General features: G+C 71.6%; 5 protein-coding genes across 5 annotated transcripts; 3 read left to right on the forward strand and 2 right to left on the reverse strand.

Annotated features, from left to right (window-relative positions):
- Positions 1-992: 992 nt before the first annotated feature.
- On the reverse strand, positions 993-7,192 carry AURANDRAFT_66018 (hypothetical protein; the record flags this gene model as incomplete). Its single annotated transcript, XM_009041243.1, has 6 exons — positions 993-2,145; positions 2,200-2,637; positions 2,866-3,503; positions 5,076-5,208; positions 6,314-6,858; positions 7,001-7,192. 6 exons carry the CDS (start codon positions 7,190-7,192, stop codon positions 993-995), a joined length of 3,099 nt encoding a protein of 1,032 aa, XP_009039491.1.
- A 1,520-nt stretch (positions 7,193-8,712) lies between these two features.
- AURANDRAFT_66019 (hypothetical protein) lies at positions 8,713-9,684 on the forward strand (the record flags this gene model as incomplete). The annotated part of the gene is made up of 1 exon (XM_009041109.1): positions 8,713-9,684. The coding sequence occupies one exon, from the start codon at positions 8,713-8,715 to the stop codon at positions 9,682-9,684; it is 972 nt and encodes a 323-aa protein (XP_009039357.1).
- Positions 9,685-9,917: 233 nt separating this feature from the next.
- On the forward strand, positions 9,918-12,029 carry AURANDRAFT_66020 (hypothetical protein; the record flags this gene model as incomplete). Its single annotated transcript, XM_009041110.1, has 2 exons — positions 9,918-11,263; positions 11,402-12,029. The coding sequence occupies 2 exons, from the start codon at positions 9,918-9,920 to the stop codon at positions 12,027-12,029; spliced, it is 1,974 nt and encodes a 657-aa protein (XP_009039358.1).
- A 2,985-nt stretch (positions 12,030-15,014) lies between these two features.
- On the reverse strand, positions 15,015-15,743 carry AURANDRAFT_12363 (hypothetical protein; the record flags this gene model as incomplete). Its single annotated transcript, XM_009041242.1, has 1 exon — positions 15,015-15,743. A coding segment is annotated over one exon (729 nt), but the record flags the coding sequence as incomplete, so codon positions are not given.
- A 469-nt stretch (positions 15,744-16,212) lies between these two features.
- AURANDRAFT_38253 (hypothetical protein) lies at positions 16,213-17,559 on the forward strand (the record flags this gene model as incomplete). Its single annotated transcript, XM_009041111.1, has 3 exons — positions 16,213-16,498; positions 16,568-16,669; positions 16,744-17,559. Coding segments are annotated over 3 exons (1,101 nt in total), but the record flags the coding sequence as incomplete, so codon positions are not given.
- Between the last annotated feature and the right edge of the window lie 704 nt (positions 17,560-18,263).

Raw genomic sequence — 18,263 nt, forward strand, 5'->3', positions numbered from 1 at the left:
CAGTGTTGCAGGCCGTCTCAGTTCGAAGCTGGGCGCGCGCGCCGGTCGAGTTTCGAGCCCACGATGTCGGCCGCGAAGCGTGCGACGGAGGTCCCGCGACGACCGTCGACGATGTGGTCTTCGCTGCCAGGCGCGCAGCAGCTCGAGGTCTGCGCCTTTCTCGACCCGCGCTCGCTGGGTCGCCTGGAGCTCTGCGGGAGCCGTCAATTCGAGGAGGCGCGCGCCCGCGCCTGGATGCAGGCGGCGGCGGGCACTCCCCGCGGCGCCCTTGCTATACTCCAGAGCGACAAAAAATTCCTGGCCGCGCACACGCAGTTGCGATCGCTCTACCCGACGTCGATGCAGCAAGCGCGAGGTTTCGGGGACCACCCGCGCCCGACCGACCATGCGCTCTTCGAAGACTTCGTGTTCACCTTCGTGATTAGCTGGGAGGATTTCGGGGGAGATTTTCATACGGCCGCGTTCGAGCACATGAGGTGCAACGACCCTCGTCAAATGCGACGTTTTGGCAATATTTCAACCTTTTTTTTTGCAGTTTCAGACGCTGATCCTGGTCGCGACATCCTTAAATGGCCGCTATTAGGATCACAAGAGTTCGTTGACAGCCGTGCGTTCACTAATTATTGGCAGCCGGTGGCGAGCCAATACTGCACTAGAAAACGCGATGGCGTCACGATCAAGATTGCAGAATGGGAGTGTGTTGAATCAGATATCAATAGTATGGGCTGGGGTGAGTTGGGGTCGATTTCCTTTGAAAATGGGCTGCTCAACCTGGATCACGATATGGACACGCATTCTACCCTGCACCTGCTTTTCGACACAGCTACCGGGCGGTTGCGCTGTTTGACCTCATCGCATTTCGAAGAGAGCGACGATCCGGACGAAGAACGTAGCTTGTCCAATCGCACCTTCCGCGCCCTCTTGCTCGCAAAGTTCGAAGACGCGACTGCGGTGCGGGTAGTGACGCGACTACCCACACCTGTAAGCCTAGCTTAAGCCTCGCAATCCTCCGGTCGAAAGGCGGTGAAGGCGTCGCCGCCGCCTCGGCCCGCGCGCGGCGCGATGCCGCCGCCGCGCGCGAGGTGGCCGAGCGCGAGCGGCGCCGCGGCGCGCGCCTTCGCGAAGAGCGCCTCGACGGCCTCGAAGGACGGGTAGTCGTTGCCCCGGCCGACGCGGTGGACGGCGATGGGCGCGGAAGCGAGCGGCTTCAGCGGGCCGTGGGGCCGGCGCGGGCCGCGGACCGGCCGCGCGTTGACCTTGCGGGCCGGCTGGGGGCCCTCGTCCGCGGTCGGCAGGCCCGGGAGCCGCCGCGCGTCGCGGACGTAGAAGTCGGGCTCGGGCATGCCCAGGGGCTCGATGCCGAGGCTCCAGAGGAAGACGCCGAGGCCGCCCTCGTGGGACACGGAGAAGAGCGCGCACTCCTCGGAGACGCCGCGGCGCTCGAGGCCCGCGCGCGCGAGGGCCAGCGCGCCGCGCGAGAGGATCGCCGGCTGGGCCCAGTAGCTCTGGCGCATGACGCTGCGGCAGGCGACGGACGCCTTGAACGGCGGCCGGTTCCGCGCGCCGGACGGCACGACCGCGAAGGCCTTGTTTGAGTCCAACGGCTCGAGGCTCGCGCGGAGGGACTCCGCGTCGAAGAAGACGTCGTCGTCGGCGAAGGCCGCCCACCGGGCGGTTCCCGTGCGCGCCGCGTGGGCGAGGCCGACGTCGCACTTGCAGCACGGGCCCGCGCCGCGGTACTCGTTCGTGCAGTTGCTCAGGAGGAACGTCGCGCCGCCGAGGTCGGCGCACGCGAGCTCCTGGCCCGTCGCGCCGGCTTCGCACCGCCGGCCGTCGTCCGAATCCGCGAAGGACGCCTCGACGACGAAGTAGACGGCGTCGAAGTGCCTGCCCCAGGTCGCCAGGGCCGGCAGGGCCCGCTGGCGGATCCAGTGCAGCGGCTCCGCGTGCGTCTTGTTGACGCGCTTCGTCTGCGCCGTCGAGAGCACGTAGAAGGCGACGTCCGTGTCCGCGGCGGCGATCACCGTGAGCGCGGCGAGCGCGGCGAGGGCTGCCCGGGAGGCCATCGTCCGCGTGTTTGAAGAAACATCAACTTGAATAGTGAAGTCCGAAAGAAAACACATCGTGCTCCCTCGAGAGGTGTCCCTGCGCTTCTAACGAGCGCGCGGGCGGCGGGGGTCGGACGATGGCGGCGGTCACGCGAGCTTGATGGTCGTGGGGACGTGGTGGGTCCTCTTGCCGACGGGGAACTCCTTGTCCGTGGCGGCGGAGCCGACGGAGACGTTGTAGTGGTCGAAGGGGATGTTCGACTCGAAGGTCTTGGACTTGCCCTTGTCGCCCGCGGGCGGCTTGGCCTCGTCCATGAGCTTGGCGAAGTAGCCGTGGGGCGTCGCCTCGATCTTGCCCGCGCCCCAGGACGTGATCTCGAGGGTCTCGCGCACGACGGGCCGCGGGCGGCGCTTCGTCTTGGACTTGGTCTTGCCGAGCGGGTCGCCGTCGCCGTCGCCGCCGCCGTCGTCGTCGAGCATCGACGTCTCCTCGTGGTGCTTGTCGAGGACGCGCTTGACGGGGTCGCGGATGCCCTCGGTCTTGACCTTGATGCAGTTGCGGTTCGGCTCGAGGGGGTCGTACTCGGACCTGCGCGCGACGTGGGTGAGCGTTCCATCCCCGAGTGTCATCTCTCGGCGCGTTCTCGAGCTCCGCCGCGCGCCGACGCCCGAACCTCTACACCCGAACCTCCGGCTCTCGGCGCGTCTTCGAGCCACGTCCTCCGCCGCGCGCCGAATCCCGAATCGCCGCCGACACCCGAATCTCCGCCGCGCGCCGACCCCCCCCCGGTTTCGAACCGCGACGCGGGCGCGGGACTCGATGATGATGTCGCGGAAGATCGCGCCCTTGGCGTTCGTCGTGTCGAGGAACTTCTGGAACTCGTGGCGCCGCCGCCGGTTGATCTCCGACGAGTCCATGCCGTCGAGGCGGTCGTTGATCTGGTCCTGGATCGCGCCGTAGACGCCGTCGTTCCACTCGTCGAACTGCCTTTTGAGCTTCGTCCGCGCGTTCATCTCCTGGAGCGACAGGTGCTGCTGGATCTCGTCGGCGAGCTTGTGGCCCTCGACGATGTCGGACCGCAGCTCGTTGAACTTGCGCTCGCGCCGCGCCGCGCTCTCGATGAGCTGCTCGCGGACCGCGCGCTCCGCCTCGGCTTGGCGCTTGTTCGCCTCGTCGCGGTGGCGCTCGTAGCGCCGCACGCGCTGCTCCTCGGCCTCGCGCGCCTGGCGCCGCTTCTCGCTCCGCTGCTGGGCGCGCATGGCCGCGTGGATGGACCGCGTGCGGCCCAGCGTCACGCTCTGGTGCGTCGGCGGCGGCGCGTCCCCTAAAAGCATGGCCAGCTTGTCCTCGTCGTAGACCTTGACGCGGCTCGGCGACGGCGGCGGCGGCTTCCAGTGGTCGCTGACCGACGCCGCCACGCGCTTCCCCGTCTCCCCGAGCATCGTCGACGACGCCTGCGCCTCCATCGGGTAGTTATGATGGGCAGCGGCGCGTTGCATTTCTTCATCGCCGTGAGCTGAAGCCGATATTGCCGCGTCTAGCGCTCGGCAGGATGTAGGACTCAGTAGGCTATGGAGGCGCTCGTCGATGGAGAGCGCTGAGCTGGAGGCGCCGGCCGACGCCGCGCCCGCGAAGCGGCCGCGTGGCCGACCGCGCAAGAAGGTCCGAACGCCGACCCACTGCGCGGGCACGTGCGGCGCCGACGGGAAGGGCCGCCGCTTCGTCAAGGACCACACAAGACTTCGGGTGGTAGCCGACGGGCTCTGCTGCGACTGCTGGGATGCGCGCAACCGCAGACCCTCGACGGGCGCGACGAGGCGCGCGGACGCCGACCGCGCCATGCGGCAGCGCTACGAGGCGCGCGTGCGTCCTGGAAGTTGCACGCGGAGCTCCGCAGCCGCACCCGCGTAGCGCGTGACGGAGGGCGCCTCCGCCGCGGAGACGCACATCCGCCAGTCCTACTGGAGCTCCTCGTGGCAGCCCTACTTCGACTCCGCGAAGCGCGCGGCGGAGATGCTCCTCGGCTCGGCCGAGAATTAAGAGGCTACGCCGCCCGTCGCCTAAGTCGCCGCCTAGACCATCCGGGCCGCCAGGCGAATAACTTCAATTTGTGACCGAAGCACTTGCAGTGTCTGGATCGACGTGTCCGCGTCATATCGTACGCGCGCACCTCGAGGCCATCACGCCGAAGGACACGCTTCAAAGAGGTCGTAACTCGGTCCCAAGGCGCCGACACTCGCCGCTGGTGTCTCCGAGGCATTGCAACCCCCCTGTGGGCACTCGGACGCGGAAAAAAAGTCGTCAGAGAGCGTCATGAGCGAGCACGCTTCTGCGCCGCACGCGCCGCAGCACGAGCCCGTTCCAGCGGCCTCGGAGGTCCCCGGCTCCGTGCCCGCGGCCTCGGACGTCGTCGGGAACGCGTCGGCGGCGGCGCCGGACGCGCCGGGGGCCGCGGAATCCTCCGCGGTCGCGGTCGAGTCTTCGAATGATATGACCGCAACCTCGACGCTCGCCGGCGCGAATCCGGTCCAAGCCCCGGCCGCCGCGCTCTCGCCGCTCCCGGCGACCTCCCCGGCGTCCTCGAAGGCGACGACGCCCGTCGACGCGTCCCGGACGCTCCCCGCGGCGTCCGAGGCGGCGCCGGGCGCGTCGTCGAGCGTCTACGCCGCGTCGTCGTTCCACCTGCGGCCCACGCACACCGTCGCCGACGCGGCGGCCGCCGCGGCCGCCGCCCAGGCCCAGGCGGGCGGCGCCCCGCCGGGCCACGACGCGAAGAAGCATGCCGCGTCGTCGAGCTCCGGGACGGCGTCGTCGAGCGGCGGCGGCGCGCCGTCGACGGCGGCCGCGCGCGCGGCGGCCCAGCGCGAGCGCGCGCCGCTGCGCAAGGGCAAGTGGACCATGGAGGAGGAGCACTTCACGACGGCCATCATCCGCGAGTTCGAGCGGGGCATGCTCAGCTGCCCGCCGGGCACGACGCTCCGGAGCTACCTGAGCGAGAAGCTCCACTGCGACCCCATGCGCATCACGAAGAAGTTCGCCGGCGACGCGTCCATCGGGAAGCGGGTCTTCACGCCCTGCAAGCAGACGCCGGAGAACGTGGCCGAGGCGCACCGCGTCCGGTCCGAGCTCGGCGACATGGAGCGGCGCTTCGCGAGCCACCTGCAGCACGCGTCGCTCGCCTACGCGGCGTCCGCGGCCTTCAAGGCCGCCAACGGCCGGGGCCGGAGCGCGTCGAGCCCGAACCTCGGCGGCGGCGCGCGCGGCCGGTCGACGTCCGCGGGGCCGCGCGGCGGCCGCGCGTACGCGGAGCCCCTCGACGTCGGCCGGCCCATCGCCGTCGACGCGAGCGGCAACCTCCTCCAGGCGCCGTCCTACCGCCGCGGGCCCGCGACGAAGCGCGCGCGCGACGACGCGGCGCCGGTCAAGGCCGAGGACAGCCAGCTCCTCCTCGACTTCTTCGTCGCGGTCCAGGAGCGGTCCGCGCGCCCGGCGGCGGCGGCGGCGGCGGCGCCCCTCGACGGCGGCGGCGCGCCGCCCGCCGCGGGCGCGCCGCCGGGCTCGCCGCGGGCCGCGACGCCCTGCGAGACCAAGGACCGGTCCGACTCCTGCGTCACGCGGGCGACGGCCTGCCCCTCGCCGACGCGCGACCTCCTCCTCGGCGCCGCCGCGCCCATGGACGTCTCCGCGGTCACCGCGGACGACAGACCCGCGGCCGAGGCGCGGTGAACGCCGCCGCCGCCGCCGCGGGACACCCCCACCGCGCCGCCGCCGCCCGCTCACGGGCGGCGGCGCGCCGGACTCGCCGACCACCCGAGACTCGATCGCACGCTCGGATTCGTCCGCGACCCGGGGCCCGGCTGCTCTTCCACGAACGACAGCCTAGGCTCCACCCCAAGGAGCGCCACTTCCTAAGGTGGCTCACACGCATGCTCTCGTCGTTGCAAGGTGGTTCACATGCGGGCTCTCGTCGTCGCGGCCGGGCGGGGGGCGCGGGGGCCGGCCGGAGGTTCGCGGCGCGCGGCGGTAGCTATAGCCGCGAGCCTGAGCCCCGCGCCGCCGGCGAGGCCGGCCGGCGCATCGCGCCCCGCCGCCCGTCGCGCCGCGCCGCCCTTCCTGCGGCCGCGGGGCTGTCGGCCGCCGGCGCCGTGGGATCGACATGCGCGCGGGATCGACGAAGAGGGGCTTAGGCGCCACCCGCGGGGTGGAGCGCTAGGCCTCGGCCTTCTCGGCGGTCTTGATCTCGTCCTTCTTCGACGACGCGGACTCGGCCTTCTCCTGGGCGGCCTTGGCCTTGGCCTCGAGGGCCTCGGCCATGCGCTTCTTCTCCATGATCTCCGCGCTCTTGATCATCTGCATCGCGTTCGCGACCTTCTCCTGGTACTCCTTGAGCAGGCCCGCGTTGCGCTGGACGGCGGGCGCGCGCATGCCGAAGGCCTCGGTCCATCGCGCGAGCGACTCGTCGTCGGGCTTGCAGCCGACGGCGTCCATGACCGCGACGAGGCCGACGTTGCTCGGGCGCGTGTGGTGGAACTCCTCCTGGCCCTTGATCGTCGCCGCGGCCGACGCGACCTTGGAGCCGTCGTTGGAGGCCACGGCGGCGAGGACGTCGGCCTCCGTCTTGCCCGCGAGCCACTCGGTGACGGCCTTGTGGTCGCCGCGGAGCGTCGCCGGGTCCATGTCGAGCGCGGCGATGAGCGCGTCCGTGATCTTCTCGCCGTCGCCGGCGACGGGGTAGGGCGACATGATCATGTCCATGAGCGTCACGAAGCCGAAGCCGAAGAGCTCGTCGTAGACGAACCGCTCGTTGACCTATCGTGGCGTTGACGTTCGGCGCGCGTCGCGCGCGCGCGCGTCCTTAAAGTCTCTCTCCTTTCGCTCGACGCGGCGCGCGCGCCTTGGAGATGTGCGTCGTCTGGAGCATGTCGTTGATCGGCGACGCCCACAGCGACACGATGGGCTTCGTGTAGCCCGCGTCGAACAGCTTGATGGTGTCGGACACGGTCTTGACCGTGTTCTGGAAGGACGCGCCGCCCTCCTCTGACCGCACGCTGACGGCCGCGCAGCGGCCGCGCGACGGGGCGACGAAGGACGACGCCGGCGCGAGCGCCGCGAGGGTGACGATGAGGCTGGTAGCAGTAGGCATCGTGCTGAGTCGGCCGCGAGCTGCGAGCGTCGGGAGCTGGCCTCACTGTCGACTGGCCTGGGCTTATTAGGGTGGGCGCGTGCTCGCTGTTGCGCAGAGCGAAGCGGCCCAGCGCGATGGCGTCGCGGGTTTCCCTGGTTTTGATCCCGGGAAGGGGCTCGGGTCCTGCGTGCTCGTGGCGCGTGTGATTCGTGTCGTAGGACGGCGGTCCTTGGGTTCGCGCGGCGCTCGGCGATCGCCGATTCAGCGACGCTGACGTCACATCGCGGAGTCCAGCGATGCGGCGCATGAGGTGGGCCCGTTGGCCGTGGGCGACGCGCCTGCAGACGAGCACGTGGCCGAGTCGATCGCGTCGCGGGCGTCGCCAGGCCGCGCCGCGCAGGGCAACACCCAGGCGTACACCCCCGGCTCACTCATTGCACTGACGTTCTCTCCCGATCCCCACCACCACCACACCAGCACCTACAGCGGGTTCGCAGCGTCCTTCAAGGCAGCGCGCGCGCGCCCCCCGCGGCATCGCACCGCCCGCGCACCTCCCCGCGGCCTCCCCCACGCCCGCGGAGGGCATCCACGCCCAAAAATCCCCGCGGAAACGCGCGGAACCAGCGCCATCAACTTGCTGACGCCCCGCAGGTCAAAATGAAGTTCTCCGCCGTCATCGTCGCCCTCGTCGCCACCTCGGCCTCGGCCTTCCAGGCCCCGACCAAGACGGTCCGCGGCATGGTGCGCCCCCGGCGCCCCGCATCTCCCCCGCGCGCGACGCGAAGAGCGCGGAGCACGGACCGTTTTCGGCGGCCGAGCGCCGCGCGCGCGCCCCCGCACCCCCGCGCATCTCACCCGCGTGACCCCCGCAGGCCCTCAACTCCACGCCCCCCCCGCCCAACACGGGCGAGGGCAAGGAGGGCGCCGGCAAGGGCGGCATGTTCGACACCCGCGACCCGGAGCCGTTCAAGAACGAGTCTGACCCCCGCCAGTCCATCTCCGCGGCGCCCTCCTTCGAGGAGTACCTCAAGTCCCGGCAGTAGGCGCCGCCACCGGCGCCTACCCCCCCCCAAGCGGATCCTCGCGCGCCACGACGCTCAGAGCGCGCCCGCGCGAACTTGCGCGCGGTGGGAGCCGCCTTCGCCCCCAATAAACCGAAGCAAGTGTAGTCGCACGGCACCGGCGGTCGACGGAGCCCGCGGGACGATGCAGCGGGTCGGTTCCTGCTCGGCTTCGCGAGTGGGCTTCGGGAAGTGCTTCGGGTCGCTGGCCGTCGTCTTCACGAATGACGACCTCAAGATGGACAGCGCGGACACGGCCGCCGTCGTCTTAAGCTTCGCTTTCCCCGCAGGCGCTCGCCGTGCGGCTCATGGACAGGCTCGGACGTGTGCGCGGGGCCGAAACTTGCAGTGAAAGTGAATAGGGGCGTGAGATCGCTATGGAAGCGTGACGCCAGCGTTTCATCCAGGAGTACGGCGTCACGCCCTACTGAGTACGCATATTATAGCCCCGCACAACCATCTGGAGACCGTGAAACAATGCGCCTTCGACCGCTCCTTTTATGCTCTTCGCTGGCGTTCGCCGTCGCCTGCGTCGTCGAGCGCGCGCCGACCGCCGCCGGCATCGACCGCATCGGCGCCGTTGTGGATCGCATCCGGACGACGCAGCGCTTCGCCGCCGGCGTCGCCGACCGCTGCGCGCCGCTCGTCGACCCTTTCGGCGAGCTCGGCGCCGACCCGGCGGTCGACGAAGAATTTCGCGCGCGCCTGCGGCGCTGCGGCTACGCCGTCTGCCGCGCGCCGACGCCGCTCGCGCCGGTCGTGGATCGCGCAACGGCGCTGCTCCGGGACGACGCGGCGCTCGTCGCCGCGGGCGGCGCCGTGTCGCTGTCGTCCGAGGGCCGGAGCGGCGAGTACTTTGGGGCCTACGGCGACGAGGCGACGCGTTTCGTCGACGTGCGCTTCGACGGCGCCGGCCGGCCGCTGCCCCGGGAGCTCGGCGCGTTCCCCGTGGACGACGCGACGGCCGCGCTCGCGGACCTGGGCTTTCGCGCCTGCGCGGCCGCGGGCCTCGACCCGGCCCTCGTCGACGACCCGCGGAGCTCGATTCGCGGCGCCGTGTCGTCGACGGCGCTCCGCCTCGCGTGGTACGACGCCTCCGACGAGACGCCCTTCGACGCGCACACGGACGCCACGTTCCTGACCGTGGCGCCCTTTTCGCCGGGCCTCGAATTCTACGACGGCGCGGCGTGGCACGCGCCCCGGGCCGCCGCGGACGACGACCTCGCGGTGGTCTGGGCCGGCAGCCTGCTCGAGATCGTCGACGCGACCTTCGCCGCGACGGTCCACCGCGTCGTCGGGACGCCGGAGCCGCGGACGTCGACGCCCCTCCTCCTGCGCGGCCACCCCGCCGCGCGGCCGCTCGGCGTCCCCATGCAGGACTGCTGGGAGGCGCTGCAGAAGCGGGACGCCGGCGAGGCCGCGGACTACCTCCGGGCGCGCCTCGAGTAGGCGGGATGAGTAGCAGCGCGGCGCTCGCCGGGCCCGACGTCGCCGGCGAAATAAATCTTTTACACATTAAATATTGTTGCACATATCATGCACTTTTTATTATCGTGCTCAAGTGTGTACGCGAGCTCTGCGCCATAGAAGTCGACTTTGGTCTGGGGGTGAAGAAAGACCGGCGCCGCGGCGCCCGGTCCATCGCTCGGCCGGGTCCGCCCGCGCCCGCGCCGCCCCCTCGCATGGATCCGCAGCGGCCCACGGACTGGGCCGCCATGAACGGGCAGCTGCCGCCCATGTTCGTGCCGCACCACGGCGGCATGGCCATGCGGCCGCAGATGGTGCCGCAGGGCGGCGGCCAGATGCTCCTCCCGAGCGAGCACATGTTCGTGCCCCCGGGCGTCGTCCTCGACGCGTCGCAGTTCGCCGCGCACGCGGCCGCGCGCGCGCGCCACGACTACGGCGCGCCGATGCGCCCGGAGCACTTCGCGCCGCGCCTGCCGGCGCCCGCGCCGGCGCCCGGCGCGCCGGGCCACGCGGCCCACGCCCCGCACCCGGGCGCGGCGCACGCGGCGGCGGCCCACGCCCACGCGCAGCACCAGGCGCACGCCGCGCACGCGGCGCGCCGCGCGGCCGAGGTCCACGCGGCGCAGCGGAGCGCGCCGGCGCCGCCCTTCGCCGGGCCGCCGCCGGTGGCGCCGCCGCCGGTGGCGCCGCCGCCGGTGGCGCCGCCGCCGGCGCCCTTCGCCGCGGCCCCGGCGCCGCCGCCGGCCCCGGCGCCCGCGGCGCCCGCGGCGCCCGCGGCGCCCCCGGCGCCCGCGGCCGAGGCGCCCCCCTCGGCGGCCGCGGCCGCGGCCGCGGCGCCGGCGCCCGCGGCCGAGGCCGGCGCGGCCAAGGCCGACGACAAGGCGAAGAAGCCCGCGGCGAAGAAGGAGAAGGGCGCGCCCAAGCCGAAGAAGGCGCGCGCGCCGAAGGCGCCCGCCGGCGACAAGGCGCCCAAGGCCGACGGCGACGGCGGCCCCGACGGCAAGGCCAAGGACGGCGAGAAGAAGAAGCCGGCGAAGCGCGCGCGGGCGAAGAAGGAGCCCAAGCCCAAGGCGACCGGCGACGGCGCGTCGAAAAAAGAGGGCGAGGCGAAGAAGAAGCCGTCGGGCTCCGGCGGCGGCGGCGCGGGCGCGGCGACGAACAAGCCGCCGGACTTCGTCGTCAAGCTCTACGCCATGTTCAGCGAGCTCGGCTCCGAGCTCATCACCTGGGACAGCGGCAAGATCGTCATCCCCGGGCCGTCGAGCCGCCTCGCGGCCGTGCTGCCCAAGTACTTCCGCCACGGCAAGTTCACGTCGTTCCAGCGCCAGCTCAACAACTTCGGCTTCCACAAGAAGATCTCCGAGTCGTCGTCGAAGATGCGCATCTACACGCGCGCCGACATGCTCGGCTTCCCCGCGGAGGCGCTCCTCGACCTCCGCCGCAAGCCCGGCGCGTCGTGCGCGTCGTGGGAGCCGACGGCGAACGTCTGCTCCATGCTCGAGAAGGTCGGCGCCGACGACCCGTCGCCGGGCGGCGTCCGCGAGCATCGTCGGAGTCGGGGGTTCGACCGGGGGGTCGACCGGGCGAGGGGCCGCGTTTCGGAGTCCGCGCGCGGCGGGTCGAGGCGGGCCGTTCCGACCGCGCGGCTCCCGGGAGGGGACGCGCCGCGCGCGCGCCGTTCGACGAAACACATTCCCAGGTCCCTCCTCGACGACGGCGTCATCGGCGGCGACGCCATGCTCGACGACGAGTCCACGGGCGGCGACGACGGCGTCTTCGCCGCGCGCGTCGCGAGCCTCGCGCCGCCGGCGCCGGCGCCGGCCGCGGCGACGAAGCGGCGCAAGGGCGAGGCCCGGGAGAAGCCCACGGCCCTCGAGGCGGCGCCCCCGCCCCTCGACGCCTTCGGCGACGTCGACATGGAGGACCTGAGCGACGACGGCGGCGGCGGCGGCGGCGACGCCGGCCCCGCGGCCGCGGAGCTCGTGCCGCTGAGCGCGAACATCCCCCTGAGCAGCGACATGGACGTGAGCGGCCTCGTCGACGGCGGCGCCGAGGACGAGATGGAGGGCTTCTTCGCCTTCCTCGACAACCAGGTCTGCGGGTCCGTCGTGTCGGCCGAGCGCGGCGACCTCTTCAAGGACGACAACCTGAGCCTCCTCGTCTCCGTGCGGCCCGACGCCGGCCCGGCGGGGCCCCTCGCCATGCTCCAGCTCGACGCCTTCGCGGACCACGTCCCCGGGGACCACGAGGCGCCGGGCGACGCCATGGACGACGACGACGCGGACGCCGCGGCCGCCGCGGCGCTCCTCGAGCCGCCCGACGGCTAGGGGGGGGCGCGAGCGGCCGCGTCGCCGGGCGCGCGTAGACGATCCTCCGGCGGCGCGACGCGGGGTGGCGTTTTTCGGAGGAGGTCGAGATCGCGGAGCACTGGGGCGCGCGCGTCCGGAGGCGTCCGGGACGAGCCACTGCCGGCTAAGCTAAAGTTAACCGGTTCAAAGAGCAGCGAAGCCGTGAAGTTTTGACGTCACGGCTTTGCCTCGCTCCGGGCTCGGACGCGCGATGCAGCGGTTCCAAGACTTGGCGCGGCGCTCGGTCTGTGGACCATGTCGCGCCTTGGGCCCGGCTGTGAGTCGCTCGGGAAAGACCATCGGTCGAAGGCGAGCAACTTAGTTCGCGTCGGGGCAGCCCGTGGATGACGAGAACGGCCATTAACGGTGGGGGGCGACCGACGAGGGGCCCAACTTAGTTCCAGGGGGCGTTTGGGCTGTTAGACTTCGAAGAGACCCCCCCTGGAATGATGTTCCCGAGGGCACTGTCTCGGTTCTAACAGCCCAAACGCCTCATGCATTGCGCGGTGAGCACCGTGTCACCCGCGGCGCCGCACGCCTCCCGGAGGTGGTGAGGTGATCTCGATCAAATCCACTCGAGCCGAAGAGCTGCCGCGAGGGCATCTGGTCGCCCCCATGACGAACGATTCCCGACGCTCTGTGACTCGAAGGGGACCGAAAATCGGGTCGGGGGAAGCTGCCGCGCCTCATTCCACCCCCTGGGGCTGCCCGTTTGCGTCGCCTCGCAATCGTCCGGATGTCACGTCTTTTCATGTGCCTCACCCACATGTTTGCGGACCTCAAAGCCACTGGGATCGTTGCACGTCGCTGCATATTCGAGGAGCGCGGGGCCCTCTAAGGTGGAGATTCCATCATCGGCCGCTGAAATGCTCGCACGAGAGACCGTCTCTTAGCTACGGATTACTGCAGCATTGCTTCATAGATGTGCTTGTTCAACGACGGCTCATTCGCAGCCGTAGCCGGTGGTGCCGACCGGCACCTTGTGGCGAGAGCTCGCACGACTGCCAGCAGTGGCGGGAAGGCAGCGCTCGCATGCGCGCCGCGGCCGCGCGCTGCGCGCGCGGCGTCGGTCCCGCGCTGCTGCGACGAGGAGCGCGCCGCCGGCGACGCGCGCGACCGCTGTCGTCCTGCGTCGCCGAGGAGGCCTGCGCGCCGGAGTACGCCTCCTCCGCCGCCGCCCTCGCGGACGCGGCCGGGGACGTGGACGCGGACGTGCTCTACGTCGTCGGCGGCCTCTACGGCAACGGCCTCGCGCTGGCGGCGCTGGAGGCGGCGCTGCGCGACGAGGCGCGGGCCGTCGCGGCTGCGGGCGGCGCGCTCGCGGTGTGCTTCAACGGCGACTTCAACTTCTTCAACGCGACGCCCGAGGCCTGGCGCGACGTCAACGCGCGCGTCCGCGCCTTCGGCGCGACGGCGGGCTGCGCGTCCGTCGCGACGTTCGGGAACGTGGAGGTGGAGGTAACGCGCGACATCGAGGCGCGCGCCGCCGCCGCGGGCTGCGGCTGCGCGTACCCGGCCTACGTCGGCGCGGACTTCGCCGGCCGCGCGGCGGCCATCGTGAACGACCTGCGCGGCGCGGCGCGGCGCGCCGACGACGCCGCGGCCGTCGCGTGGCTCCGGGGCCTGTCGGCGCACGCGACGTTCCGCGTCGGCGGGGCGCGCGTCGCGGCGCTCCACGGCGACCCGACCTGCGTCAACGGCTGGCGGCTCGCCGCGGAGCACGTGCGGGACCCGCGCGGGCGTCGGAGCCGGGCGCCGCCGGGCGCGCCGGCGACGGACCCGGCGGAGGTCGCGGTTTGGTTCGACGCCGCGGCGTGCGACGTCTTCGCGGCGTCGCACACGTGCCTGCCCTTCCTCCAGGAATTTGCGCCGGGCAAGCTTGTAGCGAACAACGGCGCGGGCGGCATGGCCAGCTTCGCCGGCGACGCGCGCGGCCTCGCGACGCGCGTCGCCGCGGCCGGCGCGCCGCCGTCGCGCCTCGCGGCGCCGCTCTACGGCGCGGCGCTGCCGGGCGGCGCGACGGTGGACGCCGTCCCCGTGCCCTTCGACGTCGGCGCCTACCTCGCGGCCTTCGACGCGACCTGGCCGCGCGGCTCGCCCGCGGCGGTCTCCTACCGCGACCGCCTCGCGGGCGGCGTCGCGGACTGGACGCCCGACGACGCCGACCGCTGCCGACGGGCGTAAACGGTCCTTTTTCTTACTAGGCTGCGTTTTTGCACATTCGCAAGTACATTCGCCTTCGAACTTTGTCGAACTTCAACGTGGCGGCCGCATCTTCGAGCTCGAGGGGCAGCCCCCGACGCGATCGACGCGTCGAGCCCATCGTCGTCACGAGCTCCGCAAGAGTGGTGCAAAACGTTCATTTGGGCTGCCTCGATCCATCGCGCATCGCAGCCATGTCGCGCGAGAGCTCCGAGCTCTGGGTCATTTCCCTCATCGTGCTCGTCTACGCGGCGTGCATCGCAGCCGCCGCGGGCTACGCCTATTACACGAAGAAGAGCAAGGGCTCGCTCATCGCCGGCGGCGTCACCTTCCTGTGCGCATCGCCGCGCCCGAACGATGATTCGCGACCGTCCCGCCACGCGCGCGAAACCGCAGGTGCGTGCTCGGCGCGGACATCGCGTCGTTCGTCGATCCGCACAACGTCGTCGCGTGGGGCGCGCTGTCCGTCATGTCGCTCGTCGTCCTCGGCGCGTCGGCGGCGACGTGGAAGTACTACCCGGACGAGAACGGCAACCGCGAGAACGTGCCCCTCGTGCCCCTCGGCGCCTGTTCCCTCGTCGTCTTCCTCGTGCAGCTCGTCGCCATCATCACGATCGAGGTCAAGTGACGCGCGGGTCGTCGTAAGGGACGTTACTCCGCGTAGCGCGCGCACGCGCCGGGGTCGAAGGCGACGCCGGATCGTTCGGCGATGCGGGCGAGGGCGTCGACCTCGGCCCGGCTGAAGAGGAGGCCGTTGGCCCGCGCCGAGCGGAGGGCGGCCTCGCGCTTGCCCTGGCCGGGGAGCCGCGCGCCTTCGTTGCCCGGGCCTAGAATGTCGGCGACGACGGCCTTGACGTTCTCGTCCACGGTCGCGACGTTCGCCGACAGCGACGCCGGCGCGAGCGCGTCCGGGTGCCAGGCCTGGAAGAGGAAGTTGCACGTGCGCTTGTCGCCGCCGTCGCCGCCGCCGACCTTGGAGCGCACGGACGGCAGGGAGCCGCCGCCGAAGGCGGCCAGCAGCTCCGTCAGCAGGCAGAGCGAGTAGCCCTTGTGGCCGCCGACGCACGCGTGCGCGTGGAACTCGTTCGGATCCGTCGTCGGCCGCCCGTCCTTGTCGAAGATCGCGCCCTCGGGGCACCGCTTGCCCTCGCGCGCCAGCGCCTTGACCGTGCCGTTCGAGATCACGCTCGTCGCCCAGTCGATGCACACGTCGAAGCCCAGCGCGTTCGTCGTCGGCAGCGCGTAGGTCTGCGGGTTCGTGCCCATCGACTTTCGCGTGCCGCCCGTGGGGACGACCTCGGGGATGGCGCCCGTGCACGTCGTGTAGGCGATGTAGCCCTTCGCCGACGCCCGCAAGACGTAGTGCGCCCCGAAGAGATAGTGGAACGCGTTGTCGACGGCGACGCAGCCCGTGCCGTAGGCCTCGGCGAGCTCGCACGCGCGGTCCATCGCGGCCTCCGCGACCAGGAAGCCCGAGCACCGCCGCGCGTCCCAGCGCTCGCAGGCCTTGAAGCGCGACTCCAGCACGGTCCACCGCGTCGCCGGCGCGCAGCCGCCGACGACGCTGCCGAGGTGCTCGTCGACGTCGAGCGCCTTGAGGGCGTTGTGCGTGCGGTTGCCCAGGAAGGTCGCCTGCCGGCAGCAGCGCGCGGCGGCCCGCGCCTCGTCGTCGTCGAAGCCGCGCTGCTTGAACGCGGCGACGATGATGGCATCGTGCGTGGCCGCCTCGACCACGAACCACGACGCATCATCGTTCAGGGCTGCCATCGCCTGCGACAAGGCCGAGGTTTGCAACCTGCCCTGGAGCGTCTTACTGCTAGCCGGTCCTAGAACGACGACGAATCCTTCAGGGCTGCCATCGCCTGCGACAAGGCCGAGGTTGGCAGCCCCGGAAAGATGCCGTGGGACATCAGCCGACGCTGCACCACCCAAAATCGACCATCAATTGAGTGGATTTGGGCTAGAGCGAGTGGCGGGCGCGGTCGACGGCCTCGTGTTCCCGCGTAGACCGCCGCCCGTGTGGTGCAGTCCGGCGGCGCTTCCCCGCGGGATCGGGCGCGACCATGGGTAATCTCTGCGTGAACGCGAAGAACGTCGAGGAGAAGAAGGTCTCCGAGAGCGCCCGCGAGAGCGACAAGACGCCGCAGCAGAAGAAGTACCCGTACAACTGGCCCGTGGGCGCGGAGCAGGTGGGCTACCTGACGGAGCGGCAGGTCAAGGCGCGGCTCAAGACGCAGACGGAGCAGGCGCGCGCGCGGCGTCCCCCGACGCGCGCGCGCGCGCGGCACCGCGACGCGCGCGCGCGCCTCGCGCAGGTCGTGGACCTCCCGGACGGGTACCGGTTCCGGTGGGCGGCGGCGTCGCAGCGGGGCTACTACCCGAGCCAGGCGGACAAGGCGAACCAGGACTCGTTCGCGGCGCGGCTCCGGCGCCCCGCGGTTCCGCCCCCGCTTCGAACGCGTCGTCCGACCGCGCGCGCGCCCGCTCCCAGGTGCACATCGACATGAACGGCACGGGCAAGCACTGGTTCGCGGTCTACGACGGCCACGGCCCCGTCGGCGAGAAGTGCTCGTCGTTCGCGTGCGAGCACGTCGCCAAGGAGTTTTCGAAGGCGCTCAAGGACGGCGCGGACGCGCGGACGGCGCTGTCGACGAGCCACGTGAAGACGAACAAGATGCTCGCGGCGAACTCGAGCATCGACGACCAGCAGAGCGGGACGACGGCGATCACGCTCTACATGGACGGCCGCGACCTGCTCATCTCGAACGTCGGCGACAGCCGCGTCATGCTCGGCTCCGTCGGCGACGACGGCGGCCTCGTGACCAAGTCGATCTCGACGGACCAGACGCCCTACCGGCGCGACGAGCGCGAGCGCGTGAAGAAGTACGGCGCGCGCGTCATGACGGCGGACCAGATCGACGGCGTCGAGCCCATCCACGAGAACTGGGACTGCAAGCTCGGCGACGAGATCGACGACGGCGGCGACCCGCCGCGCATCTGGGCCCAGGACCAGGAGTACCCGGGCACGGCCTTCACGCGGTCCATCGGCGACTCGCTCGCGGAGAGCCTGGGCGTCATCGCCGAGCCGGAGATCGACGGCCACAAGCTCGGGCCCAAGGACCGCGTGCTCATCGCGGCGTCCGACGGCATCTTCGAGTTCATCACGACGAGGAGCTGCATCGAGACGGCCCTCCTCTACAGCGACCCCCTCGAGGCGTGCAAGGCGCTCGTCGGCGAGTCGTACAAGCTCTGGATCGAGCGCGAGGACCGCACGGACGACATCACGATCATCCTCGGCTTCGTCGAGCCCCCGGGCCTCGGCGACCACACGAAGCCCGCCTCCACGGGCCACGCGGACGTGTCCACGGAGAGCATCCCCGTCGAGCTCCCCGGCGGCGACGCCGGCGGCGCGCCGTCGCCGGCCAAGGGCGGCGACAAGAAGAGCAAGACCCGCCGCGGCTCCCTCAACGCCTCCGCCAAGTAGGCGCCGCCCGGCAAGACCAAGACCTTTCGGCGCGGCGGCGCGCGCGCTCCGAGCGCGCGGCGGCGCGCGCCGCGCGGGCGGGTCCCCGCCCCCTCCGGGGGGGACCCGCCCCCCCGCTATGCCCCCGCCCCCCCCAGCTCCCGTTCGACTCGAGCCCCGCTCCTCCCTCCATCCACATAACACGATGTGCTCCTCGAGCCTTCCTCGACTAATCCTCGACTTCCACAGGCCTAAAGTTCTCTAGGGGCTCCAGTGCACTGGGAAGCCGATCCGATGGGCAGCGCCCGACTTTGACGGCCGCGTTCGGCGGCTCGGTCCGCCGGGCGCCCCGGCAGCCTTCGAGCCCGCGCCGCGCCGGCGGGCGATCTTCGACGCGCCGCTCTCGATCTCGAGAGACGAGCACGATTTCGGGGCGAACGGGGCCTCTGGATCCGGGCCATTTCGACGCGTCGAGGGGCGATATGTCGGTCCTGGTGCCAAAAAAACTCGGCCGCGCGCGGGGAATCGCGAAGGTATAGTGTCGCGAT

This window comes from Aureococcus anophagefferens (genome assembly GCF_000186865.1).
Source record: "Aureococcus anophagefferens unplaced genomic scaffold AURANscaffold_19, whole genome shotgun sequence".
NCBI lineage: Eukaryota > Pelagophyceae > Pelagomonadales > Pelagomonadaceae > Aureococcus > Aureococcus anophagefferens.